At 36.1% G+C, this 25,621-nt stretch overlaps 2 protein-coding genes across 3 annotated transcripts in view; both read right to left on the reverse strand.

The window, feature by feature from the left end:
* Window positions 1-1,366: 1,366 nt before the first annotated feature.
* On the reverse strand, window positions 1,367-9,545 carry LOC128202670 (uncharacterized). Its single transcript, XM_052903714.1, has 4 exons — window positions 9,026-9,545; window positions 4,065-4,244; window positions 2,817-3,018; window positions 1,367-2,369 (listed from the first exon to the last, which is right to left on the reverse strand). Exons 1-4 carry the CDS (start codon window positions 9,284-9,286, stop codon window positions 2,269-2,271), a joined length of 744 nt encoding a protein of 247 aa, XP_052759674.1. The 5' UTR covers window positions 9,287-9,545; the 3' UTR covers window positions 1,367-2,268.
* Window positions 9,546-12,448: 2,903 nt separating this feature from the next.
* The window catches only part of LOC128225085 (uncharacterized), a 38,406-nt gene continuing 25,233 nt past the window's right edge, over window positions 12,449-25,621 (reverse strand). For both annotated transcript variants that reach the window (XM_052935106.1, XM_052935107.1), the window contains exons 10-17: window positions 23,975-24,113; window positions 19,676-19,788; window positions 18,450-18,824; window positions 17,250-17,293; window positions 16,450-16,667; window positions 15,098-15,172; window positions 14,095-14,777; window positions 12,449-13,657 (exon numbers count right to left, since the gene is read on the reverse strand). In XM_052935106.1, coding sequence (XP_052791066.1) covers window positions 13,215-13,657; window positions 14,095-14,777; window positions 15,098-15,172; window positions 16,450-16,667; window positions 17,250-17,293; window positions 18,450-18,824; window positions 19,676-19,788; window positions 23,975-24,113 — 2,090 coding nt within the window. In that variant the 3' untranslated portion in view covers window positions 12,449-13,214. The remainder of the gene's footprint in view (window positions 13,658-14,094; window positions 14,778-15,097; window positions 15,173-16,449; window positions 16,668-17,249; window positions 17,294-18,449; window positions 18,825-19,675; window positions 19,789-23,974; window positions 24,114-25,621) is intronic.

Below are 25,621 nucleotides of genomic sequence, written 5' to 3' on the forward strand. Positions count from 1 at the left end.
TGTACTCACCCAAACAATAGTGTTATGTCTGAAATATAGCTCATTGAGCTCATGTTTCTTGTTATCATATACTGGACTTGAAATAAAGATTCTTGTATTTTGTAAGTGCTTGGCCCCATTTCACTTAGATATCATAAACCTTGTACTTAAGGAGGCTTGGGTCACCAATAAAGTTGAGTATATAATCTATACAATACATTTTCTTACGATATTTTTATTGAAACCCAGTTTATGCCCAGAATGGGGCTATGCCTGGAAATTAACGATCTTAAGCTCAACAATATTTATTGAAACAAGCCTGATGGTGAGATATTTGTTGATATTGTTTGTTGTTTATAAATCTATGTTTGTCCACAATTGCTTTGTTAACTCTTATCAAAACACAAACAATTTTTTATAAAACTTAGTTTGTGAATTTGTCTCAAATCTTGGACTAATTAGATACTGGGCCGCCTAGGGTAAAAAAGCTAGGTCAGTAAGTCAAATCACAGAATCTTGAGGCTAAATCGCTTACCCAGTTTTGATGAAACTTGGTTTGAATGAGTATCTCAATAAATTTTTAGCCCAGTTCTGAGACTACTAGGACATCTGAATCAAAATCTAGAGTTAATTGAGGAATCATTGAAAAAAAAAAGTTCTCTACAGACCACCTTCTCTCTTGGTGAAGCTTGCTTAAAGAGAGTTTGATACTGGTTCATCTGGAATAAACAACTTCTTTGAACCTTGTTTACACACAAAAAAGTTTTTTTGGCCTGTTGAAACTATTTTTTGGCCTTGTATGAATAATATCTATGGCTGCATTGATTAATCTGAAACAAAACATAAAACTGGTTCACTTGGCCAAGTCATAAGAAATCTTGTTTGAGCTCCAAAGGCCACATTTTGGGCAAAATCTGAACACTTGATCAGATTGTTTATAAACAAATTGACAACACACAATGGATAATCTGTCATCTAAAATCAAAGATTATGCCATAAGCTCAAATTTCTGAAAAGACATGGCTAGATTTTTGCTCATTTTGATGAAAGTTGATCTGAATGTTTGTCATAAACCTTATATGATATGACATGACAAACTTGGTAACACTATTAAAAGAATATTACAATAAATATTACAATAACCCTGTTCAAATTTGATGAAAGTGATTGCCTATTACTAGAGAACTTTCAACAAGTTTTACACTGCTGTTTGGGTCACCTGAGATCCAAAACTAGCTATTAATTGGTCTATTTGAGGAGTTATGTCCCTTTTATCACATTGAATAGGACATCATTCAACAACATCAACAGATTGGCATGGATTTGAACTTTGACAAGTGGGGTAGAAACTCCCTCTAGGTTCTCAGTATCAAACACAGCAATAACACTCACTTCTTTGTTTTTTATTGCCATATTTTATGAAAACGAGCATAAACAGCAGATAAAAGGGCAAACAGAGATATTTAATTATTTGATAGGAAATCATACAAACTAGTAGCATTTATTATGAATTTCGTATTATACTCATAAGTATTATGATTTAGATCATGAAAATCTTTTGAAAACTGCAAAAATATGGATATTTGCACATGTATTTGTAAAAGATTGGTTTGATTAATAAAGTTCATATCTTTATTTGAAGTGGTTGAGTGCATGGACATACATGCCAGTCAGAACTTTTCATTGATTTTATAACAGAAAAACACCTAAAATAGGAACAATAAACAAACATTTGGCAGTATATATTTATATAAATAAACTATCACATCAAAAAAGCAAAACGATAATGAAAACAAAATTTGAATACTTAAGCAAGCAGAATATGCAAAATGTATGGGATTCTTTCGTTGACCATTTTTAATCATAATTAGATATAGAATTTATGATAATCTATACTGTAGTTTTTGAAGATTTATACTTGTGGTATAGTATTATTTTTGTTAATGATAAAAACAGGTTCATATATCGATCAAATTAAATAAATAATAATATGACTAAACACTTAAATATATCACTTTTGAAATGGCAAGGGATGAAAAATATTATTCTATTTGAAAAATAGAGTATTTTAGCAGCATTCAACAACAAAACATAACAACGTCAATAGTGATAAATATGTAGTAATATTTAAATGCATTTAATGTAGATATTATTTCGAAAAGCTGAAAACATATCTTAGCAAACATTAACAACTGTTCGAATGTTTTAGAATTGTCTACACAAAACGTCAAATATTGCATATCAATAAATTATAGCCTATGGTTGATGACGTCACATTACGACGTCACTCTATCCTAGCAGAGATGTGTGGTGTCGACGTAGCACGTGCATGGTCTTATCACCGGATATCCGCCTGTTGTTTTCTCTCCAGGCCGGTCCGCCTGTTTCACCTGGAAAAAAAGTTATAATACAAATTATTCGTAAGCTTCTCTTTCGGGTTCTAAACGGAAACGTGTAGTAATATAGAGGTTATAAAACGCTGTACTACTTTTTAAGTAATATGTCATCAAGGTATGTGTACAATTTACAAGTTTAAAGAGAGAGATTCGTTAATAACGTCACATCCCAACGTGTACGACACGTACAAGCCTTAGTACTTAGTGGTATCTCTCTTTTCATCTCTTTAATCATAGATTCTGCAGAAGGATAATGTCGCAATTATTAGTATCCTTTAAATAACACCATTAAGTCGTTCTATTTAGTCTTCTTCGTGCAGTTTGTTTTAAATATAAGTATGTGGCACCCTTTGCTTTTTGGGTGACAAACGACAAACTCGAAAATATTAGGCCGAAATGATCTTTACAAAATTTTACAAAAATATGTAATACCCGTCCTACCGGTAATGACATTGTACTCTTGTCGGACCGGAAAGTCTCTCGGTACACCTGTACCCAGCACAGTGCCCAGCTTGTCGTGCGTGCGCCTGTACTGGGTGAAGTAGTTGGGTGGGCCGGAATCCACTCGTATGCTTCCCTTCATGTCCACGCCCTCTTGCTGGTCGATACGGTTGACTAGAGACGTCATATGAAGACGGTTTGCCTACAAGAATAGACCTTTAAAAGCTAGAGCAAGCTTCCTTTCTACGGAAATGAGTTCTGGGGTTTGCTGCATATGACGCTTATTGAAAAACCTCTTGAAAGTGGGACAATAATGTTATTTTCGAAAATTTGCTATGTTAATTAGGTATTTAAATTGTTGTATTGAATGATACCAGAATTGTTCGCTCCTTTGTAGTGTTAAACCTACACCAATACACATCACAACGAAATACCTGTGTCAACTTGTAGCTCTAGACTTATTTCTTTCATTACACGGGAACTTCAAAAGATTCAAGCAATGTAATTTGCTGTAAAAATGAATAGCTGACATATTTAAACTGCGACACAGGTGTTTTGTATCAACAATAAAAAGTTTGATTCAAATGTCTACAATGTACCGGTATTTATGATATCATTTCACACTTGATGTCATCATTAAAATTTTAATGAAGGTATGCTTCATCTGTTCAAATAACAAGTGGAATGTAGACCGTGCAGCATATTAGCAGACTGTTGGCGCGGAAAATGCGTATGTCAACACACTCAATGGCCCTCGCTTGAACTCCAGGTAATTACCCGAAATGTTTTCAGTCAAATATTCGTACTAGCAAACTATTAATTTATAAGTATACTTATATTATAATATAAAGCGAAACGTTCACTTTAATATCTACATGTGTATATTTATACTAGGGATGCAAACGAATGGCAAAATTGATATTCGAATATTCGGTAATTCTTTCGAACGAATATTCGAATATTCGATAACCAAAATATATCATTTAAAAGTTGTTGTAAACTTTTATTATATTCGCTAAAGTAATAGTGTTACATTTTAGCCCTTCTTTGTCGTATAATTTTGTTGTTTGTATAAATGTTATACACAATTGGAGGAAAATTAATTACATCATTCCGTCTGAAATATTCGCTTGCGGAGTCTTATGTCTAATGCTTTGACCCTAGATGCCTCTAACTTTTTAGGTAGAACTGTCCATCCTAGATGGCCACTCCACATGAAATATGATGTATTATGGTTTACATACGTACCGGTATGACTGGCTTCTCTATGAACGTTTCTGCATAGTGTGTGTGCCAGTTCTGTCCACGTGGGTCGGGCTGGGGGTCCGCCCGAGCTTCGGGGTGGTCTAGGCGTACCTGTGATCGATGCATGGAGGGGCACAGAGGCGGTCGCCGGACGGGGTTCAATGTCTTACTGCCACCGAAGTTCTGGAATGACAAGCAGGGCGGGGGTATTTATGTGACAGTCCAATATAACATATTACAGAATTTGAAAAAAAAAAAACACAAGAATGAAGGCGAAGTGTTGATCTGGCATGACATGCACTTGTGGGACTATTTACGACGGGTTGTTTGCGTAAACGCCTAAAAGGCTTTCGACGAGGGTATTTCAACTGTGTACTAGAACGCTAGCAAAAAATGACAGTTTCTTAATAAATATTCATACATTGACTTGAATAATTAAGCAAACAACGGCACGTATCTTGATTCGTTTAAAACTATAATTTGAAATATCAATATGTCCATATGGAACCGTGTACAAATATAAAATATAGTTTCTGTTCAAACAAATACCAATGATCATTGGTATACATTCAATATTTATTAGTTTTGTTTATGTTATCAAGCGATACTTAAATGATCTAAAAGAGAACAGCATTTTAACGATACCTCAATGTGCTCCTTATTCTCTGTTTATACTTTTATTTCTTGAGAAATCCGAGAATATTCCACATTTCTTATGATCGAATATACCTCCGTACGTACGTTTCACCAAGATGTATAACAGTTTGTAGAAATGTTTTAATTAAGTATTCCTCTAATCTATATTAACATAGCAATGTGAAAGGTCGTATAAATGAGCCACCAATATGGGTATCAATGCTGTGTTTTGTATTAGGAACTCGGTATTTGGTAATGTCCTTTAGCCAATTTAAGTTCCACTTGTATGCATTTCTTTGTTATGTATCGAATCCAGTTTTCAATATTTTATAATCCGCTAAATCTTCTGTGGATCTTGTTCTACATAAGACATTATAGATATAAACATGGAATTAAGATTATTGTTCGCTTAATACTCGAACAATTTACAGAGTTTGTTGTTGTTTTTTTAAATCTTATTTCAAGCAAATTATATTATTAAAGAACCGTCACAATAATCGGTTGTTATTACGGAAATAGTGTACATGCAAACTGACTTCTACGGTTAGTCATCCATGAACATCCGGTCCGGGGAGCCATTTCATTAAGGATTCGTACCTTGGAGTAATACTTAACTTCCTAGGTTTTTCCTTCTTTGAAAATAAAAGCTCATAAGCAGTTGTTTAATGAGCTTCCATTTAGAAAACTATACAAAAAGGCCTTTGTAGACCCGAATGTCAATAAAACCCATAAGCCCGGCCAGATGTTCGTGCGGACAAACGCAAGCACGGATATTGGCGGACTTGATTCAGCCACGGACGTATAAACCAGTTTATAGGTCCGTGATTCAGCCAATGCTTTTGTACAAACATTATTTCCTGAATGACATAGCTCAAATCAATGCTTATACATATGCCTCACAGGTAATGCTAAAATACTACATTAACCCATAGAAGACGTTCTCTTAAATACCAGTTCAATATCATATAAGAGGTAGTATCAGATTTCATGTTTTAACCGTCAATACGTTTATTGCTTGTTTTAACATCATTTACCAATGAATGTCTGAGTAGTAAACATTCAATTCGTCTGTATAGGGCATTTTAGGAGTGGGAAATGAATTCGTTTGTGATTTGCCTTCAATACGCATTCAATAAAGAACTTCAACAATCAAGACTGGCTGAATATATTTTGCCCAAATGTCTTTCAATTACATTGTTTATTATTCAATTAAAATGTATGTACGTATATACTGAACAGCGAAGACAATTTAAAGATAAAATTCATCATTAATTACCTTTTTGAACAAGATTGAAATCTATTTAAGCGGAATGGTTTTCAATTACAAGAATAAATTAGAATTCTATTACTTTATATGGAAATCTAATAAATGTTCGTTCTATTGAAAATGGTTAAATGTTCATCAATCTCATGTGTATTTTACTGAGTTTATAGTTTAATCGTATTTTATTGTAAATAATATATGCACGTGATATACATAGTTTTGACAAACAATATTAATATACCATTTGGTTGGGCCACAAGTTATGACAACATTAGAAAATGCCCCCCCCCCCCCCGAATGTGAATTTATACTGCGTGTACATGGTTTTGTATGAACAGTTACTATATGCCAGTGTATGTGGAAGAGAGTTCGATACCGAGTTGGTCTAGAGATGCTAGGTTCGAGCTTGAGCTGAGCTTCTAGCAAGCTTTTAAAGTCAAATTTTGGAAACGAATACTCCAGTTTCTACAACACAACCCTAATTCAGATAAACTAAAACCGTTATGTATTCATTTAAAATATGTGTGGTGTGATAATGGTATAATTCTGTATATTACAAAATAACAAATACATAGTACAGTTTTTATGCTCATTATATATATTTCAACAATAATAATGCTATGCGTTTGCCATACTATGCCAGTCGTTCAAGCTCCCGATTAACCCCGTTTATATATACCCTCAATCCGTCTCAGTTAACCCCAATTCCTCAGTCTCGCTAACTCCTGCCAACCCACAGTCCATGGCCTTCCCACCAAGACCACCCTACGTCCACAGTCCACTACCATTTCCGAGTTCATTCCGAGTCCCTGTGGCCCTTGCCCAGCCCCTTCCTACAGGCAAGACCACCACCAACCCACAGTGCACCACCATTTCCCAGTCCGTCCCAAGTCCCGGTGACAATTGCCCATCCCCGTCCTCCTGGCAAGACCAGAACGCAACCAGAGTCCACCATTATTTCCCAGTCCATCTCTAGTCCATGGCCTACCCACGTTTATTTTTTACCCATGTGACTGTATCCCAAATGTACATAGACTATTCATGTTTAAGTACTTAGTATTTAGTACAATCGGATTATCCACCTGCTGTATTTGTCATTTGCTCTAAATCTTTGACAGCCTTGTTTTATAAATTATGAGCAAATACCAAACTACTGTATAACGCACTTATAACATTTGAGCAAATATTTACCATCCATCAAAATGGCATGATCATACAGATATATTTGACAAATCAAGTAGCTATGTTTTATGTATAAAAAGGGTTTGAAGAGACCAATAGATTATATTCAGATACTTCATATCTGCCACTGGATTAGACCGCGATATATACTGTCTGCTTGTACAAGACCAAAACAGAACCAAGAGATCTATTGTGGCCCTAAATCGCTCGCTTACGAGTTGATCCTGAACTGGACATCATTTTTTTCTAAGCTTAGTAGAGGTCAGCATTTTATTCTATATATCAAGGACCCAAAGCCTTTTGGCCTTTGACGTATTGACGCAGACACACGAGCTACAAATCTCTGAAACTGGACCTTGGCTCGACTTGCGACCTTGACCCTGATCCGACGATGTTCTAGCATGCCCTCTGCACCTGACCTTGACTAGTAGACAATGTGGTCCAAGTTTCATCTTAAGTATATAATTAGCAGTGTGTAATAAAATGGTCGCTGGATATACAAAACGGATACAAAAAGAAAGGCTCAAACCCTTGACCTTATATTGTGACATTGACCATGCGGAGTATGGGTTCGGCATGTAGCATATTAAAACGTGACCAAACTTTCATCAATATTGTTTAATTGAGGTAGACGGTCGAACAGATATATATCCTTTTTCTAGTGGCGTCGTAATAGCAAACGATTGTTGACAAAGTACATTATGTGAATATACGATATCAGATAAGAGTTGTTTTCAGTTCGCTTGCATTCCCATCGTTGCATCGACTGCACAAAAGTGATTACTTGTACGGCTGTTTGGTGGTATGTTAACCAAATACAAATAGTTATAACAAGAATTGATCCCCGATCAAGAGATTAAGTCGAACACTGTGGGGGATTTAACTTCAAAGTATTAAGATATTATTGTTTTTGTATTTAGTTTAGTATTATTGAAAATGAATATGTCTCGAAACTACATATGTATCCGAATTAAAACATTCGGAAAACTGCGCTGTCATGCCGCTATTGCATGATACGTATGTAAGTGTGTAAACACTAAACAGATCCGTTGCCCAGCAGTTAACTGTGGTACGCTACGGCAGACGGACAGACAGACGATGGGCGGTTGGTACGAGGGGGGGGGGGGGGTAGTTAACGGGAAGGAAGTATAAGGAATAGGTGTAAACATGAGAAATGTGAATCGGTTAATAGAGTGCCAATATGTTTTTCACTGTTAATGGACAAATAAAGAAAATGCTTTACAGATATGGGATTTCAACACGAGCCATTAAAAAAGGTTGTTTAATGTTTTGTGCCTACCCTACTTTTCATTTGAACAATACAAGTGATTACTTAAGATTGTTTGATCACTAATGATTGCTAATGTAGGCACGCGTCATTTCTGAACAAATAGATAGAAATCTGGGGTCGACCTTAGTCTTTATTTTGTAGCAACAAATGAAACACTACACGTCGCTTTTAATTAATGCAGTCTGGTGTACTTTCAAAACAAATAAATAGGATTGTTCTTATACAAAATACAGTTGTAAGACCATACTTGTCTTTTACAGGTTATGCCGTATTGACAAGTTTGCTCTTTTTATAAAATGAATGTTTTGTTACATGCACCCAACAATTTAATCCAAGAAGATTACAAATATTAAATTAAATTTCCAAAATGATCTGACGAATCGACTACATATCAAAGAATGTTCGTAAGTATTAGTGATATTACCGATTCTTAACAGACAGCTGAAAATCTCTATAAATGTCATTTACAACGCCACCCGACCCCTTTTTCTTTAGAAAGGACGTATATGTAGTATATGAAGTCCTGTATCTAAAGAATGTAAAATTTGGCTTTTAATGAAAGCTTACGATGTAGTGGTTTTGTTCGAGTACCTTTTTGCTGGTGGTGAGGAATCCTTCCCCCGCCGTCCAAGGCCCCTTGGCCATGAGCAGCGTGGTTCTGTGCATAGGCCGGCTCCCACGGATACGGCCGGCATTTTGCGGAGCAGAGCGTGCACGGTCACATCTGTCCAAGTACGAGTAGTGAGATATAACGGGGTAGTGACAGCCGCCCTCCGTCAGCAGCGTCACAGACCGTTTTCCCTGCCCATGGCCCAGCACGCTTCCTGTTCCGGTCGCCTCCCGGACCAACATCTGTCACTTTCACTTACACCGGCGTCCCTCTCTTTCTTAGTTAATACTCCGGTTAATTTGGAACGAATTCGACAATTTGTTAATCACATGTTTGAATTCATTTGAAAACTATCCAGCTAGGATTTCAATAGGTGCATGCTGCTTTATATTTAAGCGGCTTGTCGAATCGATTGTATACAGCGCTGTTCACCCAGGATAATATTGTAGTTTTGATACTCAAGCCGAATAACGATACTTAACGCTACGCGAATCTTAGGAACGTCTTTCGTAATATAGTTCCTGTGAATAAAAATACTATGTTCAGTTTAAATAACAAGTTTACGTTTACAAATATTTAATCGTCGATTTCTAAACCAATTAAAAAGCCTCTGGCTTTTAGGATTAGCGTTAGCCTGGCCAAAACCTATTTCTAACTCGCAAACAGCTTATAAACGCATGTGATTCTCTTAGTTGTACATATATATTACTTCTTGATGTTACAATAATTCCCTTGTCAAGCGTTATTGGAAAATATAACGTCATATTTAGACGTGTAGCCGTGGTTGCGGCGACAAATTTACTTGCGACGTCATATATAGTCAGCCTCATACGTCGTCTGTTCACATCTTTAATATAGTCAGCCTCATACGTCGTCTGTTCACATCTTTAATATAGTCAGCCTCATACGTCGTCTGTTCACATCTTTAATATAAAGTCAGCCTCATACGTCGTCTGTTCACATCTTTATAAATGTACGTAGTTACAAGTAACAGTAATTAGTTAATACTAGACAATTGTAAAAAATAATCACGAATTAATGAAACCAATATGGCTCAAACATAAACGTCCACAAACACCTAGGGGACCCGGGTTCGATTCCCGGCCTGGACGCATATGTGTTTGGTCTGTGTTCACCAAGCCGGATAAGTGGGTTTCCTCCAAGTACTCCAATTTCCTCGGCAAAACAAGATCGTGAAAATCATGCCAACGAGAGTGATAAATATAATGTTGTAATAACTTGTTTCACAATCGTTGAAAAATGCATCAGTTTAAACTAAGCTAAATTCAGTGCTCATGACAAAGTTTACAAACATTTGCTCTTAATATGAGCGAAAGTGTTTTTTTGTTTTTTTTCGAATGAAGAAGGAACATACATTTCTCCGCAACTCGTGACAATTTTCAAGACCGTGCCATGTCTAGAAAGTTCCGGGTGTTTTTTTATTTAGTTATTCTTATAATTTGTTTTTGTTGCTTCTTTTTTTGTGCGAGTGTTTTTTTTTTTTTTTGGGGGGGGGGATTCAGTTACAGTGCATTGGTGGTAGATAATAGACATCGCAATCTTAAATGACGATTTAAATGCATATAGTTAGACAAGTTACTTACCGAAATCAAAGCTACACATGGTCTTATGCCATGTACATGTTCATATATACATGTACGTATAGCCAAAATGGTTCCAATGTATTCAGAAATTCTACAGGAACCCCCCTGGAAATTACGCAAGTAATTAGTCAGTTCGTATATTTCTATATTTTTATGGACATTGTAGACTGTGCTGGAGAAGTTCTTTTCGATATATAACTTCTAATTTTAATTCTGCTTTTAACAGACACATATGCAATAGCATCTCTTATAGAGATCAGCAAGCTGCTTTGATCAAAGGTCAAAGAATCAAGTGGCATTAATCCAAGTTGGTTTACATTGTTAACAGTAATTGGAATGGAAACTTACATGAAATTACACGATCACCTTAACGTTTAAACGTTCCGGTGTTGAAGTAAGTACCCTGAAAGCCTGTTAATTCAGTTAGCAATTCCTATCTCAAGTTCAGTATTGTGCCGAGTATAGACCTTCTAACATTTTATTTTTCTTACACCCCACCAAAAGGCAAAGGTGATACATTTATTGTAGGCGTATGTGCGTGCGTGCGTTCATCCGGGAAATCTTATGGAGCATAGCTTTAACAGAATTTGAGATATCGACTTTAAATTTCATATACAGCTATGTCATTGAGGGAAAATGCAGAACATAGGAACCATAACTCTGGATGCAGTATTTATTTTAGTAATTGCCCTTGTTTAATTTACATACGTATTTATTGTCCGGAGCATAACTTCTTTAGTCTTTAAGTTATTGACTTCAAACTTCAAATACATCTCGTACATATTTCATTTAGGGAAGTGCCGCGAGTGTACAAGAGCCATGTCTCTGGGTGCAATATACGTACATTTGTAATTGCCCCGTATTTTTTGTCCGGAGCATAACTTGGAAGTCTTTAGGTATCGACTTCAAACTTCACACACACACGCACGCACGCACGCACGTTTCTACTATTTATTCATTTATTGTTATTTCTTTTACATTTAGTATACGGCAGCCTTTGAACATATGAGCGATTTCGACTACGCAACACATAATCGGTGTCTTAGTAAATAGTCGGTTTGACGAGTTCAAACTTAAAATACACTGATACATGATATTTCAAAACAGACTGGAAAATTTAAACTCGGGTCGTTCGAAACATCGGTTCCCTCGAGGATTTGGCTCGGTCCTCGGCGTCCTCGAGCGATCGCAGTTTTACTGTATATATCACTCAGAAGGGTGCAGTCCACAGGAACCATAACTCTGGCTGCAGATATCTTTTTTAGTTATTTCCATTTGTCGTAGTGCGAAGTTGATACTGTTCTTAAATCGGCGAGGGATATGGCAGTGTTTGACCGTTTAAGTTTTAAGTTAGAATAATCATATTTTTGTGCTTCTTGGTGCATCTTTATCAATAAGTGCGCAGCGAAGGCGTGTCATTCACGACACAAAGGGAGCCTCGACTGAACAATCGTATGGCGAATCAAAGGGACTGTATAGAGGTATCAAAATGAAAACACAGAAACAAAAAACCCATGAAGGAAATGCCACCACTTGTCTTGTTATTTTTCATTCGAAAACTCAACAAATACAACAGAGTTATGGGCCTTGCTGTTTATGTCTGTATTGTCTGAGGCGACATGTGTTATTAGTATTATGTGAATATATATATATATCATATGATTATATTTCTAAGGTATGACAAAGGTTAAAATGATTGAAAGTCGACAACGATGTCAAGGCTATGACAATACTTTGAACTTTCTCTCTCCAAAACAGAGATGACCTTATAATACAATGTAAATGTACAAACTAACAATCTAGAATGTTATCACAACAGGTAATAGGATTTATTTTCTCATAAAATGCATCATCATGTATGCCATGAAAATTTGTACAACAAAACATTGTTTATGAAAAACCAATGAAGCTATCATATAAACAGGATGACAAGAGAAATCATACTAGCGCAAAGTCTTACTATATTTGGAGAAGTCCTAAAAACATTACGAAGAAAACACATAATAAATTTGTCCCATATCTTTTTTAGTTTAGAACATATAATCTAAAAACACCCAAGTCCGAAAATATGACAAACTGGCTTTGATTAATATGACAACTTGAGTTACATACAGGATTGGATTATAACATTACAACATTCCTTGTTGTATATTTAACATTTCACAATATATAACATTAAAAAGTATGTCCACAATTAACACCTTTCAGCTAACAAAAGATGCCTACAATCAAACAAGACCAACTGGTTCTCCTACGCACACATACATATAGACAAGTATAATTAACTACTTTTACTGCTTTTGTAAAACAAGGAATAGTTCAATCATAAACAGACTGCATTAAAAACTGATGTTTAAGGTCTTTAAAAACTCTACCTGCAAAGCATAATGCACTTACATGTACATGTATAACCAATATGTAAAACACATCCGCTATTTCCTTAAAAATGTAACAGAAAGGACTACCATATGGTCAGTCCTTCAAGTAGTATTTGAATGCAACTAGATATTTTCCAAGACAAGGGTTTTAACGAATATAAAGGTGCATATCAACACCAGATGTATTCTCAATATCCACTATAGCCCCTGCCTGCCCAGTCATCTTGTGGCCTAGAATCAAAGTAGGTTGCTTGACTTCGGGAAGCCATCAATTGCTGGTCATCAAATTGATTTTGATAGGCAGGAGCTTGATGGCCCCTAAGAGCAGCTTGATCCATTCCAGTTTGGTACATGGAATGCCTGTGTTGGAAACCGGTCTGGTTTCTTTGATCATCCAGTGCCAGGTTGTCACGGTAACGTTCCTCTCCACGGTAACGTCTGTCAAGGTCAGAGTCAAGGAACCTGCCTTCAAGGTCATCTTTCAACTTTTCTGCTTCTCCAGCTCGGTTGCTACGACTACTGTTCTGACCTTGGTTGTCATAGTAACCAAGTTGTTGAGACCTTTGGTTGCCATAAGAGCTACTTGGTTGAAAAGTGTCTTCATACCCTAAGTCATCTCTCTGTCTTGATCCTGCAATATATATAACCTAAAATTCACAAGAGCTTCATGTATCTGATATTTAAGATTTTTAAATTTAAAGTTTTCAATTTAAATTTCAAAACCATGACTTTTTTCTGTCAGAGGTTAAACTACATGTAGTAAATGTTTTGCAATATTGTTGTTTATGATACAGTTTTCAATTTAAATTTCAAAACCATGACTTTTTTCTGTTAGAGGTTAAACTACATGTAGTAAATGTTTTGCAATATTGTTGTTTATGATATATTTTGTCACCTTTCTTGTCTTTGAGGACAAAAGAATAACAAAAATGTGCAACAACACGTTATCATGTCTATATATCTTGTATCATCTAAAACTTCTGCAAATTCATAAATTGCTTTTGTACAAAAAGCTAGATTGACTCTCTTATTTTTTTTAAACAATTAACAAATAAAACATGAACATACTGAAATCTGATCTGTCATCCATGTGCATTCTCTTATGTTCAGGCTGGTCAGCATCATATTGGGAACCTCTCTTCATTGGTCTCTTGTTTTGTGTGGCCCCTCCCCTTCCTGTTCCACCCTGGAACTGACTTTTTTGGGAGCCCCACTGTTGCTGGGGCTGCTTCTGTTGTTTTGATATGCCCCTGCCTGCCCTTCCAGCTGGAGAACGGTTTGTTAGTTGCTGACCTGGCCTCTGCTGTGATTGTTGACCACGACCTTGGTTTGCTGGGCTTCGAGCCATCTGACCGCCCTGTTTATTTTGCTGGCTCTGGCCAGGTCTTTGCTGACCTTGTGTCATCTGGCCACCCCGATTAACATTTTTTTGATCTTGGCCACCTCTTTGCTGATTTTTCTGTGCACCAAATTGCTGATTTTGTGCTCTCTGACCTCCTGCTTGCTGACCAAATTGCCCTTTTCGACCTTGATTTGGCTGATTTTGTGCTTGTTGACCAAATCTTGGTTGTTGTGTTTGTGTTGGTTGACCAAACCTTGGCTTTTGTCCAGAACTCAAGTTGCCCTTGACCTGACGGGGTGGGGCCATTGGTGACTTGCGTTGAGGGGATCCCACTGATGCTCCTGGTTGTCTATACACATCACTTTCACGGCCAGTACTCTGCAATCCTCGGTTGTCACTTTTCACAGCTCTGAAATGCACCAATGTAATGAAAATAATTATTCATAAAGCATTCTCCTCATAATACACATGATGATTTATCTTTGTAAAACAAAATAGATTATTGGAAAGAAGAAAATATGATAAAGAGTAAATACACCTTTGTGACCACAACCCCATACATTTAATGGAACTGATATAGGTTATAGAATGACTCTTCAAAAGACCACAAAAAACGTAATGACGATCCAATTAACATATTAATGTACATGACAGGAAAATGAGCACCTGCAACATTAATGGAAATCATGAACAATTTTCAGAGACCACTGTAAAACAGAGTGTACTTACAGCTGTTTTTCCACATTGTCCAGTTTTGACTGTAGCTTAGCAATCATAGCCATGGCCTCATTTTGTCCTCCAGCCCTGAATAGAAACACAATAGTATTAACAACATTTTTTTGCTATCAATAGTAACAACAATGAGTTTAAATCAATAGTAAAAACAATCAATATAAACATCAGTTCCTTGCCACTGATATTAACAACAATTCCTTGCCACTGATATTAACAACAATTCCTTGCCACTGATATTAACATCAATTCCTTGCCACTGATTTGAACAACAATTCCTTGCCACTGATATTAACATCAATTCCTTGCCACTGATTTGAACAACAATTCCTTGCCACTGATATTAACATCAATTCCTTGCCACTGATTTGAACAACAATTCCTTGCCACTGATATTAACATCAATTCCTTGCCACTGATTTGAACATCAATTCCTTGCCACTGATATAAACAACAATTCCTTGCCACTGATATTAACAACAATTCCTTGCAACTGATTTGAACAACAATTCCTTGCCACTGATATTAACAACAATTCCTTGCCACTGATATTAACAACAACTCCTTGCCACTGATATTAACATCAATGCCTTGCCACTAATATTAACATCAATTCCTTGCCACTGATATTAAAAACAATTCCTTGCCACTGATATTAACAACAATTCCTTGCCACTGATATTAACAACAATTCCTTGCAACTGATTTGAACAACAATTCCTTGCCAATGATATTAACAACAATTCCTTGCCACTGATATTAACAACAACTCCTTGCCACTGATATTAACATCAATGCCTTGCCACTGATATTAACATCAATTCCTTGCCACTGATATTAAAAACAATTCCTTGCCACTGATATTAACAACAATTCCTTCCTTCCCACTGATATTAATAACAATTCCTTGCCACTGATATTAACCTTTTCATTTTCATTTTTCCGTTTGAAAGTTAATGTTTTATGGCTTAAACCGTTACTAACGGTTTAAGAAAAATGCATAGAACATCAATTTTTGAACTTAAATATAAAAATATGCAAACTAATTTTTGTCAGCAGTCTCATATAACTGCTTTCCATGGATTTTCGCAAAAATTGGCTTGTTCCAAACAAAAATAACATAGTTGTCAAAACGATCAATCTGTGAGAGTGCAGCTTTAACAACATTTCCTTGCCAACAATATTTTCACCAACTAATTGCTATCAATATTAACAAGAAGATTTTCAGATCAACATTACACTCATTTACATTTTAGGCCTATTGAAATGGATTCAATTACCAGACCTATCTTTAGATGGAAAAAGGAGGATTATCTAAGGAGCTGACTTGACTCCCATAGAGACCTTACATTTCATGTCTGGGTGACATCATATGTCTGGGTGGGTCTTGTCTATAGTGACCCTGCCTGGACGCCTCATGCTTGTAGAGGTCAGTTGACAGTGAACGCCTGAAAATGTCATCACCCCGCAGTCCCCCATCCCTGGACCCTGATTGTCGACGAGACCGTTTTGGGTCCTGGTGATAGTAATCCTTCTCGTTCTGCCTCTCTGATTTATTATCAAATGCCTGCAATTTATACACAAGGGTCAGCAGGAATGTAAAACAAGTGAAATCATATATATATTAGATGGATTTTTTCAGTACTGATCTTTTTCCTCTATAATTCAATGCTCTTAATCCCTAAAAAACGAGCACCTTGTTATTCAGTATAGGACCACTTAATCCAGTCCCTTTTAATTAATCACATGTTAAATTGATCTGTTATTTTTATTTTTTTATTTTTTTGTCATTCTAATATGCCAATGTACAAACATGTTTAAGTGTGTTTTATTATTTTTAAATTGTGATAATGTCTATTGTTAGTTAAGATCAAAAACACAGCATATTTTAACATATGAACAAATTTCAACATCAAAGTGAAGTTTCTTAATCATGTTTCCATTTGTAAAACTACTATAAAAAATGAGCAAGTCTTAGGTCACTCAAGGAAGAAACAATTTTCCTATACCCTGTTTTACATTTATTCTCGTAAATGGCTTAAAAGGTGATACAAAAAACTAGATCTAAAACGACGTATAGACTACAGTATTCTTGAAATTCAATGATTTTAATATCAGACAAAAATATTAATTAATGTCAAACACTTACCGTATGGGCTGGATGCGCAACTCTCTTTCTCTTTACATTTCCACCTGAAAAATACCAATAAACACACCTTGTACCAATGGAATGGCCTTGTGGTAATGTTGTCTGCCTATCACTCAAAAGGATTGACTTATCCCATGTTATAGAACTGTTATAGTTGATATTTATTAAGTGGTTGAAAATGAGCCATTTACTAATATTTACATTTGTTTAGTCCTTTGTATAAGTGAAACTTAACATTTATATTCAGGCCTTGACAATCCACTCATTTGCGAGTGAATATTGAGCAAAGAAATTCAATCACATTCTTCCGCCCGGGCAAGAAATATTCTCCAGATTCAATTTTTAATCCTATTTATTTTCCAAAACAAAATAATAAACATTACAATTAAATACAGGATGTAATCAGTCAAATCAAAACCAGAAATAAGACGGGTTTTTTTTATAAAATGCGAAGACTGTTTAATCGATTGTATGTTGTATTTTGTAGATAATTCTTCAGGGAATCGAAGAAAACAAATGATTGTTAAATTATTTCATTCTTGTTAAATTAATTATTACCATGTCTTTATTAATTTATAATCAATTATAAGCTGGTAATTGCAGGGAAAGTAACCCAAAACAAATTTTTCAAGGCCTGCTATTGTATAAAATGTAAGGAGTTCTGACATCATTGTTTATTTCAATATTGTGCTTCGATTAGATTAGCGCTATGTTATTTTACCAATTATATATTTGATGTTACAAAAATTAGTTATTCTTTGAAACAAACATATGTTGTTGGTTACATTTCTTTAGGAATAAATGCTCACTTGCAGAAGATAATGCTAATTTTAACCATTATGAATTATTATTTAAAATATAAACATAAGAAGGGATTGCATTTTTCTTGCATTTATGCTGTATGAACGCAGTAAGGCAGCGATAAAATTCCATGAAATGAGCCACCACTTTTTGGTCATTTGCTCGCTTGTCCTACTGCATTCATACAGCATAGACGCAAGAGAAAATGCTATCAATCCTTAATTAAAACAAATAATGGTTAGATGGTCAAGTGCAAACTACCCAAGAGGTTAATTGTAAAACCCTAGAAGTGGCCCATGGCTAAAGGTTTTTTAAATACAAAACAGAACATGGTTATATCATCTATATGCTGTTTTACCTAATCATCTTCATATACTTGAAACATATAAGAATATATACCTCTAGGTGACAAATCACTCCTCTCTCTCATATCCACCATTCCTCGACCGAATGCCCCTCTGCCGCGCCCTCTGGCTGCCATAGCCGTCATCCCTCGACCCCTTGCTCTTCCAAAGTAACTGCCCCTTTTTCGGAACCCTTGTTGTGTGCGTTTCATCACATTTGCTGCTGCCTTGTTGACGATTGAGTCCGTGAAGTCCTTGTTGTATAGTGTATCCAGGGTCTTACTAAGGTCAGCCCCCTCTGGGAGATCAATTTCGCGCCCCCAACCCCATCCACGGCCCTTACCTCGACCCCTCTCCACAAACCCTCGGCCTCTACCACGATCTTTGCTTGCATCCATCTTACGATCTTTGCTTGCTTCATTTTTCTTTGCTTCAATGTACAAATACTTCAATAGCACTTTTTGCAAGATTTTGAATTATGTAAACAGTTGTACCATTTTTCTGACCTAAATATTTCTAGATGGGAGTAAAGAATGTAGATCTCTAACACTTTTTCAGGTTTCTCAAGATACCAGACCTTCTTTTCATGGTAAGAACATACAATATAAGATGAAATCAAAAACTTCTTTCATGGTCCAGAATTAGATATAAAATGGGGTCAAAATCCTAGTTAGACAGTAGTTTAGAAATTAAATTGTAAAATAATCTTCGAATATAAAAAAAATATATATATTCAATTTAATGCCCTTTTTCATGTCTTGTTTGTGATAACAATTTTATGCCTCCTTTATAATCATGTCGTATCATGACCTTCCCTCTCTAAGCTAGTTTGTGATAAAACATACATGGACCAAAGCATTAAAAAAACATTAATAATTCATCATAACATCACAAACACCTAATTTATTTTGGACAGACACCTTATTAGTTTCTTTCAAAACAAGGCAAAGATCATAAATGTTCATGGTCAAATACTGTCTGGTATAAACTGCTCAATTGGTACTGTTATTTACTGGGACTGTCTAATATATATTGCCCAACTGGTCCTATTATTTACTGATACTGTCTGGTATATAGTACTCAACTGGTACTTTTATTTACTGAGACTGTCAGGTATATACTGCCCAACTGGTACTTTTATTTACTGAGACTGTCAGGTATATACTGCCCAACTGGTACTTATAACTGTTTTTAAATATAGATTTTGAAAATATTCTTTAGTCCGCAATTTTTTTTTGACATTTTCTATCGGAATGACAGTTTGACACTTTGCCTACTTACTGTTTCCTGTGAGCCGTGAAAACGTAATTTTTAGGGCCTCAACCTTTGGCGTTTTCTTTCCGGAGAGGAATTCATCCAACTTCTTTATGGTGCCAAATTCCAGATGTACATTCCTGCAGTGGCAAAAGGAAACATTGCAAAGGTTATTCATATATACGAAAGATTCCTCCGAGTTTATTAAATAAAGTTGAAAAGATGTGACTCCTAGAAATTTTTATGAGGTTATACATGTCATACAGTTGAAAAAAAATGTGGACCTCTATCAGTTGATTTTTATAAGGTTGAAAGAAGAGAGTGTAATATGTTTATAAGTTTATAAGATGCGAGTGTGAATATTTTATTAGTTCACTATAGAGTTTAGTTAAGAGTTGAAAAAATTAATAATATCAAAGTGAAATTTTCTGAAAATGAAAAGTACAAATATGAATTTAAGCATGAATTGAAACTTGCCAGTCAATCGTTCAGCCAAACAGGTATAATATAAAGATTTATTAAATTTGGCTTCACTCAAATGATATGTTTGCTTGTTCTTATAGCAGATGCTTTTGGTATAATAAAACAAGAGCTGTCACAGTATGTGACGAATGCCCCCGAATGTGACATTGACCTATGAACAAGGTCAGTACATGAAAAGTTGATCTTGCCTTTACATGTCAAACACATATGGCAAGTCATTTTAAATTGCCTCTGAACATAAAAAAATACCACCCATATTGACAACCTACACTCTTATGACCTTATCTTCAGCATTCCATTGTGAATAAACACTAAGTGTATCTTTCACCTTAGAGGTAGGGACATGGGTCTTGCACGCGACACGTCGTCTTGGTATGTTGAACACATGTGGCAAGTTATTTTAAAATCTGTCCATACAAGAAAAAGTTACAGCCTGGACAAGACAACCTATACTCTATGTGCTTATATGCAACATTGTGAATAAACACCTAAGTGTGACATTGACCGTAGAGGTAAGGACACGTGTCTTGCATGCGACACATCGTCTTGGTATGTCGAACACATGCTGCAAGTAATTTTAAAATCTGTCCATACAAGGGAAAGGTACAGCCCGGACACGACAACCTATACTCTATGTCCTTATATGCAGCACTCCATTGCGAATAAACACTAAGTGTGACCTTGACCTTAGAGGTAATGACCCGGGTCTTGCACGCGACACATCGTCTTGGTATGTGGAACACATGTGGCAAGTTATTTTAAAATCTGTCCATACAAGGGAAAGTTACAGCCCGGACACGACAACCTATGCTCCATTGTGAATAAACTCTAAGTGTGACCTTGACCTTAGAGGTATGAACACGGGTCTTGCACGCGACATGTCGTGTTGGTATGTAGAACACATGTGGCAAGTTATTTTAAAATCTGTCCATACAAGGGAAAGTTACAGCCTGGACACGAGTTATTGAGCCGGACACACGGACGTACGGTGCGATTTTAATATGCCCATCTTCGGGGGCATAATAAAAATATAGATCAGAAACATTCAAAGAGATAAACTCTTCCGATATCTGTACATCCAAGTCCAGTACTTAGGCATGTACTTTGGACAGTCATTAAGTATGCATACTCAGTGTATTTTATGATGTCAATGATTCAACAAACAAAACCATCAATAATCTGTGGTAACCATCAATTATCTGAGGTTATCATAACTGATCTGTGGTTACCATCAATGATCTGTGGTTACCACAATGATATGAGGTTACCACAATGATATGAGGTTACCATAAATTATCTGCAATCGCCATAAATTATCTGAGGATACCATAGATATTCTAAGGATACCATAAATGATCTGCAGCTACCATAAACATTCTGTGGTTACCAGTAATGATCTGAGGTTACCATCAATGATCTCAGTTGAAGAATTCATGTTGGTAATTAACATGAAGGGCAGTCACTCTACTGTCAACAGAAAGATTCAAATGGCATGCATATGCAGCCTTCAGTCTGTGAAAGAGTCACCATAAAGTGACAACTGCATTGTTACAGAATTACCCTTACATGCAGTTTAATGTTGTTGTTTATAAAAATCTAGAGAATAAAACAATTGCTGTGTATCAGTTGCATTGTCAATTTCCCAAATGGCCATAAATATGTCAGCGGTGGAATTTGGGTGTCAAATTCTATGAACCAGTCCATAGAAAATATCAGCTTAGCAAAGGAAACAGCACAATGCTAAACTTAGTTTATCTCCATTGTCATTGGTTTGTATGAAGAATTTACTGAGAACCAGGGGAAGCTTAAGCTGTTTTCTACGGAGCGCTCCGCAATAAAATCCTTTGGAATAGTAAGTTTGGTAAGCATGCCGCATATCATATGTTTGAGTCTAGAATTAAACTGCCTTGTGAAAGGCACTTTTTTCGATTCAGGTGGTTGCATAGAAAATCTGAGAGTTATAAACCACTTGGATTTTCTGCGGATGGGGCCTTAAACCTTCCCCTCTTTTTCTTTTGGTTAATGTTTTTAATTTTAAACTTAACAATATTTTGATTCAGAACATAGCCTAATGCAAATAAAAGCTGCTATATCAGGGGAGCTGAGCAATTGTTTGCAGTAAAAAGATTTTCAGTTTGAAGGTGTGCACTCCTGCTAAAGTGTACCCAGTAGCATGATAGCTATACTTCATTGCAAAATACTGTGAAACTCTTCCATTGCTTGTTACCACTCAGTTACTTCTGCATATAACTTGAAACTAAAATGCAATATATTTCATTGTACAAGTTATATGTGACTGTTCTAATGTGTGTGACAGTATGTGATTTTAACAGTCGTGATCAGTGCTAAAAAAGCAAGCTTTTTTTAAATGATTGATTTAAGTATGTTCTTCCAAGTTTATTTGAAACAGCAGTATAAAACACTTGTAACTTATACTAAAGCACCAGTGCAAAAAGAACATAAGATTTTGCTTCACGCAAATTTCATTCACACAATGTTGGTGTATGCTGTTGTAGGCTGGCAACATGACCTGGCTCTTGCCGGTTACTTGCAAACCAAGTGGAATGACAGGATACAAAATGGAAACACCGATCCAGTTGTTGCTACTATATGGCTTGCAGCTTAGGCCTGTTTAACACTGGGGCAAAAACAGCATAAATCAAATAACTCTTTGACAGCATTGCAGTGAAAAGCTAGTCACCGTATGACTTCAAAAAACTGTTGATTGGTTGATAATATTGTTTAAGCATATCTTCTGCTACATTTCTAACCACGAAACTTGGGAAACACAGCTTGCTTGATATATCTGTCCCAAAGAATCCATGTGAAAATAGCCAATCTTGTGCTGACATTGACTTAAGAAAGCTATTTTCCATCTACTTAATAGTTTAACAAAACATGATTTTTAAATTACTTCAGAGGGACTTGAATCCCAAACAGTATAATCAATTATTTTAAATTTAGATGGTTTCAACTGCAATTTCTATATCACCAAAATGTTATCATTTAAACGATCTCTAATCAAGTAACAACATACCAATGGTCTCAGAGCATTGTGACAAACTGGATTGCAGAGCAATTTCATTCCCAGTCTGAAATGCTAAATGAGACCATTTTGTTGAGAGAGATCTATATAGTTTCCTTGTCCATGACTATTTCCAAGAACTTGGGGATAATCTGGCAGTTGTGAGCCACAAAACATTACTGAAACAATGAAGTTTCTACCATTTCCAATCAATCTTGATCCACCTTATTGTGGTGGAAAAAGAGGTGAGAACAAGTTTACTAGAGGATGATACAACAGTGGGCGACAATAAAAACACACCACAAACAGTTTTACTACACATTTTTCATTCCATGTAGACCTTTACAATAGAGTTATTAGTCATTCGGCTTTTACTGACTGTTAACTTTGTAGGTGTATACATTACCTAATCAACTGCATTGTGGAACGCAAATTGCTTAGCAGCGGTACTTGAGCATAGGCAGGCACGTATTCAAAGATAATACTGACTGCTTTTCTTTCGAGGTAATGATCCGTATAAACAATTTGTAAACAAAGTGGCATTAGAGTGAGCAACTTACTCAAATCTTAGTTAGAAAAGGCAAGTGAATGATCTCACTCCCTTTTCCTCCACAATAATTACAGCAATTAAAAGTACAGATCTTATAATTATTAAGTCCAACATGTTCTTTTCAGAACAAAAAGAACACATTTTCTATGGAACTCTTGCATTAGACAGTCCATCTACTGATGACTGAACATTTTAGCAAGAGTATGACACCAGCCAGGTTATCATTACAATCATAAAATATGGTGGTTTTACCATGCCAGATACTTACAGAAGGCTTTCTTCTCCGTTCAGGTTGGTTCCCATCTGAAAGATTATTTTCTCAACTGTGGGGAACCATTCCTTGGCCTGCTCTTCTGTCATATCAGTCGGAAAATTCCTCACAAATGCTCGACGTTGCTTTAGCTTTACTGCAAAATGTAGTGAACAATTTGGATCAACTTTTTATTTGACTGACCTAAACTGGCTACTTACCTAGCCACAACCAAGAGGTATAAATCACACCTGGTTTGTTGGCTTACAAATACTTGGGAAACAGCCTTTTCTTTTGAAGTGAGAACATAATGTGAATCTAAATGCTGTCTTGCTGTGTTGCACCACAATTTGCCATCTATAGAGCAAGCACTGACAGCACCACTAGCACAGCCGCCCACTGTTCTAGTTCCAGTACAAACACAAAACACATTGTGTCACATTTTCCAACATTTTCAACACAGTGTTGTAGTTTGTTTGAACTAACAAACTCAAGATGTTCATTGCCTGCTAGATAAAGGCATAGTTTTATATTTGCTTCCTGTCGTATTTGAACTGTATTTTCATGTATTTTATTATTGTTCATCTGCTAAAGCTTACTTCTGTTGCTGTTGCTTCAAGAAGCCTTCCATTTACATTAATGTTGGTAGACTGGCACTTCCATGGTATGTTCTGGTTCAAAGAGTGAACCAAACACTTTTTTCATATCATCAACCAAAGTCTAAGAATGAAAGCTTTTTAACATTGAAGTCTCACAATCATAGCACAGGTGTAAAACCATCTAGCTCTGTCCATTTCGATACAATGTTATCAATATACGTCATTGCATGCCACAAAGTTGCATTTTTTTATCAACATTCAGTTCAGTAGTTTTCCCCCTTACGGTAAAATGTTTTACAACCCTTCATCTTTCTGTACGTGATTTTGGTGACTCCCATCAGTGCACTTCTCCGTGCAGAATGTTCATATTTATCAAACACATATGGCCTGCAATCACTGACTTCTGTGCTGCACCAAGCAGTGAATTCCTCATATCTGGCCATGTGCTTATGCCACCATGGACAAAACTGTAAGTGGATAGTTTTGTTTATGGCCACCTGAGCATGTGGCTCCAAAAATCTTTTCAAACTATGATAGCTTTTTGCAAAACAGTATCCCGAGGTTGTGTGCTTTTATGTTAACCAGGTCAACCTTTGATGACCTAGTGCAGCTGTGTTACAGTGTGAGATAGAAGTTACGGTCAGTCCACAATAACATAAATGTAGATGCAACCATAGCACATGCACATATTTCTTAGAGCATTTGGCTACAGTTACATCTATTTGTCTGCAAGGATTTGGAGGGATGGTATTGGAATTTTGGGTGGGTGTTGTTGTCACAAGTCTTGTTAAAGACCATCTGAACTAAGTAAACTTCCACACCCAATATTGTCCACAGTTTTAGTTCAGTGGGACAGGAAATAGCTCATCACGGACAATGGCATTCCCATTTTAGTCAGTATTTATTTATTGAAGTTGATGTTTCTTCTCATGTTCTTATGTTGTCCACTTCATTCTTTTGACGCAATCATTTGCTCTAAGCCAGAAATAGGCTTCATTGCCTCTACCAACACTCTAGTTCTTCAGAAGTATCATGACATGAATGGAGCACGCCCTACTGCAGACTC

The sequence above is a fragment of the Mya arenaria genome, chromosome 2, assembly GCF_026914265.1.
Source record: "Mya arenaria isolate MELC-2E11 chromosome 2, ASM2691426v1".
In the NCBI taxonomy this organism is placed as follows: domain Eukaryota; kingdom Metazoa; phylum Mollusca; class Bivalvia; order Myida; family Myidae; genus Mya; species Mya arenaria.